The sequence below is a fragment of the Netta rufina genome (genome assembly GCF_964035555.1).
Source record: "Netta rufina genome assembly, chromosome: 4".
In the NCBI taxonomy this organism is placed as follows: domain Eukaryota; kingdom Metazoa; phylum Chordata; class Aves; order Anseriformes; family Anatidae; genus Netta; species Netta rufina.
The window spans coordinates 12,573,815-12,580,320 of record NC_140127.1 but is presented as its reverse complement, the minus strand read 5'-3'; the positions used below and the strand labels follow the sequence as shown (position 1 = coordinate 12,580,320).

The window sequence follows — 6,506 nt, the reverse complement described above, 5'->3', positions numbered from 1 at the left end:
TCTCAGAGCCCCAAAAATATCATTACAGACTAAAGCAAGGCATCCATGCTTCCCATTAAAAAAAAAAAGCACTATCAAAGAAAGTACATTCTAGAAAGTTTGTCCTATCAGTGAATTTTATTTCTCTGATTAATCTCAAGGCCTGATACGCTCTACAGATACCACCAGCTTTGGATTAAGAACGTTCCCTTGCCATTTACAAAGATCACTTTTGGTTTATTGAGTCCTGAACAGGTCATCAAGCAGACAAGACAAGGGCTGAGATTTAAACTAGTCCATATCAGACATTTTCACAGCATTACTAACACCCACAGTAAAAAGAAAAGTGCATTGTAGGCAAAGTGTCCGCAGTCATCTTTATTTAAATTAAATTAGTCCCCCAGAAAAAGGCCCATATTAGACATGATCTTGTCTCACTTCAAGTTACATTTCTTTGGCATGGTGTGACCTCATAACTGCAAGTCTTGTCTCCAACAGTCACACAGCACAGATACAAACATTAGATTAATGTTATTCTCTATATATTTAATTTTGCTCTTTCACTACGGAAAACCCCATTTGACTGCCTGACAGCACTTACAGTAATATTCACATGAATTCTACACAGACAAACAACAGTAGTTTCAAAGAACAGCTACCCTTAGGTATCAGGTACATTATACATCAGGCATTTCAGATGCTGGGCCACTAAAAACAAACCAAAACAGTGAAAAACGACCAAACACAGAACCACAAAAAATCTGGATTAAATGAAATTGACCCCAGAACAGTAAATCACTTGCTTTGAAGATCTGCTAAGACTACTATTGCATTAATCCATCAAGTATATGCAACTGTACCATTGTTCTTCTCAAGGTGGATGAGTTTATTTTGTATCTTATGAGAAAAAGCCATTGTGGTGAAACAGTGGATGTCCCAGCACCTGCAATACCCTAAACCAGAGTGAAGGTCCACATTTCCACGTGGGAAAGAGATGCTTTGTCTAGTTCTTTACAGCTTTCTTCACAACTGCTTTTGAAGCGTACTGCTAATAAAAAAAGGGGCTAGCACAGAGAAAGACAATTTAGTTAAATAACTTAGATGTAGTAACGTCAAGGATTTCATCTTCGCTTTGTGCCCCCAAAGCCTGCAAAGAAGAAGAAAAAAGGCTCAGCTCCGTTACATACTTTCCACTGGGCCCTCTCCAGTTCTAAAAAGTCTAAAACTTCTGAGATGAGTTCAATATAAAGTATAACATCAAGCAACAGCTGTGGACTGACTGGCCTGAAGAATGTTCTTTATAGATTTTTTTTAAACACAAAAATCACATTTGCACATTTTCTAGAGAAGGGCATGTGTAGCACACAATGAAGGGGAAAACCTTAAAATAATGAACCTTGCCAATAAAAACAAACCCAGTACTCATTGGTACCACTCTCCCTGTAGGCCTGTGAAAGAGTTTCAAGCCCAACAATGGTGCCCTGTTTCCATAAGAAATAAAGATATGGTTACATGCTCATCTGTACCCAATTCCTGGCCGAAATAAAGGCAGGAATAATTGCTGAACCTCAACTAATATTCCATGCATTTCGGACAGGTCAAAGTTTCTTGAGTTTCAGGAGATTAAAAGGTCTGGTGCCTTACCAGAAGCCGTTCTTGTTCCTGTACTGCTACCTTGCGTAGAGTTGCTCGACTGCCCATACATTGGAGGTGCAGCTGGGGGATCTGTCCACATACTGAAATGTGATCGTGGCTGTGCTCTGCTGAGAGAAACAGTAGGAAGACTTCATCAGTAACCTTATGAATAATTGTGGTATTACCTCTCCAAACAAGGAGAATGTATTCAAGGGAGAACTGTAAGCAGGCACTTTTCAAACATAGAAGCTTCTCTATTTAAAAGAATTAACAGCAAGGATGATCTTTATATTTAAGTACAGCTACTTGACAAATACAGGAAGCTGCTTGGTCTCTGAGAAGTCCCTGCAGAGGTCATATTTTCTCTAGTGAAGACTAAGACAGCAACAATTTTCACTCTTAAATAGCTTGAGTGATTGATACATTTTTAAAGCTTAAGTGTTTTGCAATGATCAGATGACCAGTAGATATTTACTCCAGCACTGAAACAGCTTTATTTGTATTACCTTATTCAAAAAAATGCAACTTATGACCTACAAGTCCCTTGAAAAAAAAAAATACAACTCCTGGATTTCCATACATGGGACATCAGGAGACTGCAGATCAAAGGCTTTTTAGTTTGACTGCACTGAGTATCACACAAGAGCAACTGCCATCCATACCAAATTTGAGATGACACTAACACAAGACAAAACAAAAGCATCCATAAATAGCTAATATTTTAATCAGTATTTTAAGGCAGTCTGTGGAGAGATTGTTCAAATGCTCATTTTAAATTTGCAGGCCACCAAGCCAGGTCTGAGTATGTACTTAGTGCAGAATGAAGAGCCTTTGTCTTCCCAGTTCTTCTCCCTGAAAAAAAACTTTCAGAATATCTTTGCTGCTGGAGTTACAGATTGCACTTAAAAACCCTTCTTCTAGAAGAAGTTCAGAGTTTGAATGATACAAGTATAAAAATTTAATCTTGGATACTTAAAATCTGTCAGTATGCATATTTTACCTGTGACTGCCAGCCAAGTAGCCTAGCAAGCCTCCCGCTCCTAATCCAGTCCAAAATCCTGGTCCTGAACTGTTTTCATGACTGGACCAAGTCCCGGATCTGTCGCCTCCTTGAACCAAATGGAAAAGGGAAAACATCAGTTAATGGCACCTAATCCTCAGGCCAGCTGTTACAACAAAATTCTCCCATTAAACATAATGGAAAATTAGACACCGTGTTCCTCTTGGTTTCAGTGGATTCTTGATCAAATTTATCTTGAAACACCCCACAGTTTGAAAAGCAGGAAGAAACAGAAACAAGTAGTAAGAACAGTAAAGAGTTTTACATTAGCAATTAGCTTCTACCCCATCTCATAGGCTTGATGTTTCCAAAACAGTGCAGAGTCCCTGCCGGCAGATTTTATAAACAGACAGTTTAGATTAAAAATAGAAGAATTGAAGAAAGTGATTTGCTCAAGGTCACACAGCAGGCAGACTAAGGAATAAATTATTATAAAAGCTAACAGTGACCCAACCACTAACACACACTGCACCTAACCTCACCGAAAACATCTGCTCATTTTGAGTAGGAGTGGCTCAGTTTAGCAGCTAACATTAGAATTACCAGAAACAATATGGAGTAGTCTCCTAACTTGGTATCAAAAGACATGATAAAAACTTTGCAGTGTCACTGCAGTTATGTATGAGTCACTAAGACTGATAAATACCTTGATAACAACGAAGGCAAATAAAGTGCACTGGGGGAGGAGAGTCACAGATTTTATAGAAAATCAGGGATGCAAATATAGGCTCAACCACAGGTTTAACACATAAGGAAGTATAAAAAGGCAAGAACTGAAAGCAACACTAGTCTCTCTGAAATACGGCATGGGAGAAAACTGATGATTCAAACAGATTTTAAGTCAGACTTCTACATGTAATTTGATATTGAATTTCATTTTGAGTGATTTGGAAGAAAGCAGCTCTCGCTGGGATGATACACCTCTTAAACTATGCTGATATGGGACCCAAAATAATGCTTAATTTACTGTGAAGAGCTACATTAATCAGGGAGATGAACAAACTCATTTATCCAAAAGCACCATGGCTGAACACTGACTCAGAAAGCAGTCTTCATTGAAAAATCCAAGCAAACATTCAAGATCATGTCAAACCACTAACAGAGGAAAAGTCTAATTTAATTAAGATAGTCCAGCTAAACGAGTTTCGCAGGACACATTCTGCATGCTAGGGGAATTTGAAATGAGGCAAATTAAATATTAACAGCAATAAGTGAACAACACTGCTTTTCATTACCATCCAGACATTCAAAGACAAATACATTATTAATATGCAAAGCCATATGCACTCAGAGACACGCTTTTCTCTGCTGTCAAACCTGAAGGCAGATACTAATTAATCCCTACATGCTTTTTAAGTTATTCACTTTTCAGAATCAATTGAGAAATTTTTAAAGTCCTACTCCTGCTGGATTGTAGATTCCTGTCCAGTAAAAGCACATTTGTGCAAGTAAATGACAAGGAACAGGACAGAAATAATAAAGCAGCCCTTTATTCTGTTTTGACTGTGCCCAGTAGGACAGAACCCTGAAACTGCCACAGTAATACCAGGGACAAGTGGCATGCACACACAAGGTCACTGGTGCACACACAGAATGAAAAAGCTGCCCGAAGTCTGAAATAACCACACCAAAGTCATTTTGCATACCAACTAACTAGTAATACTGAAACACAACCCTTCTAATCTTCTGCAGCAGGTACAGATAAAGCATTTCTGCTGCAAATGTCCTGCACAAGGATATCTGGAAGAGCTATACTGGCACCCCCTGTTGGCCAAGTGGTTTGAGCAAGCCTGGAAGAAACCATCAATGTTTGTTTTAACATTACTAAAGCATAAACGTTTGACCAAGTACACTTAATCCTTGCATTATAAGGGTTTGGAGCCCTACCTGTGAAGCTGGGCTTAAAACCAGGAGGAGGAGGTGCCTGATGATTCTGCCAGGAAGGACGAGCGAATCCATCACCAAACGTCTGCTGAGGCTGCTGGTTACTGAGGAAAAACTTGTACACTCCAAAAGCAAGAGCCAGAATAACAATTATAACAATTGCTCCAGCACCAGAATCAGAAGAATCCTTCCTTGACTGATAGAAGCCAGAACTGAAGCTGTCAGAGTTCTTCACTTTCCTTTCACCTTCCTCAGTCAGCTCTAACCTGAACAGCAAACTACAGGATCCTCTTAAGATGTAAGGATCATCTGGATAATCATAGCCTTCACAGCTCACTTCAATTTGTCCAAAGCGATGGGTGTTCTCCAAGTCTGCTTTGCACTGCCACTGGAAAAGTAAACACAATATGAAATAGCAGCTACTTCTCCAGAGATGAGAATACCTGTCTGTTTTCCCCAACGTGCTCAGAAACACAATTCTCACTGTCAAGAAATCATTTAAAAGGCCAGAACATAAGGAATTTCTAAGTTCTCATATTCTAAGGACTAGAACTTTGAAATTAACTTGGAATTATTAACAAAATTAAAAGTTAATATGAACTCATTCAGAGCAAAGAAGAATTACAACTCTGAGATTTTCTGAACAGCTTTTTCAACTATGCCTCAGTTAGGTATAACACCTCTGAAAATAATCTGTATTCTGTATAACAAGGCACACCATTAATAAACACCTGTCCAATGCAGACTGGAGAGCAGATACAAACATAGACCCTGGAAGTCTGAAAAGACATGATTGTATTTGTGTTCAGACAGATAGGAAAAGAAAATGGGATAGACATTATAAGGAAATTATGTGTGAGATTTAGTAATCAGATTGTGATTCTGTAGGTGAATATATACAGATTTGTCAGTCTCACAAGTCTTTGAACTATCTGAACTTAGGTGTCAACTCTCATTGTAATCAACATGCTTTGAAAGAAGTAATCTCCGAATTAATGATTCAGGATACCAGTGCCCACTACCAATTCAGATTTGACTGTACTTTTACAACACCGTATCAGTTTTAACAGTAAGCTTTAGCTTTGATTCCTGTTTATTCTATTACCAGAAGCATACTTAACAGCTAAAAAAAGAAGCTGTCTTAAAATAGCTGACAAAAATGCAAACATGCAAGAGAAGGTTCTAGATGCCTGAACTAGAAGTTTTAAAAGTTAAAGCTGAAGTGCTGAAATATCTATAGCTACTTTTATTCTAAGTATGATGAATCATATAATGGCTGGGGTTAGAAGGAACCTTAACAATCATCCAGTTCCAAACCCTCTACCATGGACAGGGACGCCACCCACTAGATCAGGCTGCCAACAGCCCCGTTCAGCCTGGCCTTAAACATCTCCCGGGCTGGGGCATCCACAGCTTCTCTGGGCAACCTGTTCCTGTGCCTCACCACCCTCTTACTCTTTCAGAAGTTACCGACTCAGTAGGAGGATAGCTTAATTAAAGCTTAACCCCAGCCTCCAACACTTACCTGCACGTCGTATCCATCCCACCCCTTGTTGTAACACTGCACGACCTCAGGGGCGCGGGAGCACCCAGCGCTGCCTCCTGTGCACTGCAACTGCGGGACGGCCGCAGTGCGGCGGGATGTGGTGTACTGACCCCTGCGCAGGGTGAGCGCCTGCACCTCCCTCAGCAGGACCCTGTCTGGAACGAGAAGCGCGGCGATCAGCACGGAGCAACCGGGAACCCGCCCCCTTCCCCATGAAAGGCCTCCCCGGGTCCAGGAGCAGCTCCGAAGCCCTCACCCGGCTGGGCCCAGCCCCGCGCGGAGCCGGCAGCAGCGCTGAGGAGGAGCAGGAGGAGCGCGGTCCCGACACCACCGTCCGCCATGATGGCTCCCCGCTAACTGAGCCCTTCCGGGTCCGCGCAGCGCCTCTCATTGGCCGCCAGG

The 6,506-nt window shown here is 40.9% G+C and overlaps 1 protein-coding gene across 2 annotated transcripts; it reads right to left on the bottom strand.

Moving 5' to 3' along the window:
- SARAF (store-operated calcium entry associated regulatory factor) lies at positions 1-6,451 on the bottom strand. 2 transcript variants are annotated; one of them, XM_084286176.1, is made up of 6 exons: positions 6,361-6,451; positions 6,084-6,259; positions 4,562-4,946; positions 2,615-2,723; positions 1,624-1,742; positions 1-1,126 (listed from the first exon to the last, which is right to left on the bottom strand). In XM_084286176.1, exons 1-6 carry the CDS (start codon positions 6,443-6,445, stop codon positions 1,101-1,103), a joined length of 900 nt encoding a protein of 299 aa, XP_084142302.1. In that variant the 5' UTR covers positions 6,446-6,451; the 3' UTR covers positions 1-1,100. The 2 variants fall into 2 exon arrangements, with proteins under 2 accessions (XP_084142302.1, XP_084142303.1); XM_084286177.1 differs by having other exon boundaries at positions 2-1,126; positions 1,624-1,739.
- Between the last annotated feature and the right edge of the window lie 55 nt (positions 6,452-6,506).

Coding starts and splice junctions, on each gene's coding strand:
- SARAF (XM_084286176.1), bottom strand. CDS start 6,445: ATGGCGGACGGTGGTGTCGGGACCGCGCTCCTCCTGCTCCTCCTCAGC. Junction 6,260..6,360: donor GCGGGGCTGGGCCCAGCCGG/GTGAGGGCTTCG, acceptor TTCTCGTTCCAG/ACAGGGTCCTGCTGAGGGAG. Junction 1,127..1,623: donor AGGAACAAGAACGGCTTCTG/GTAAGGCACCAG, acceptor TCTTCTTTGCAG/GCTTTGGGGGCACAAAGCGA.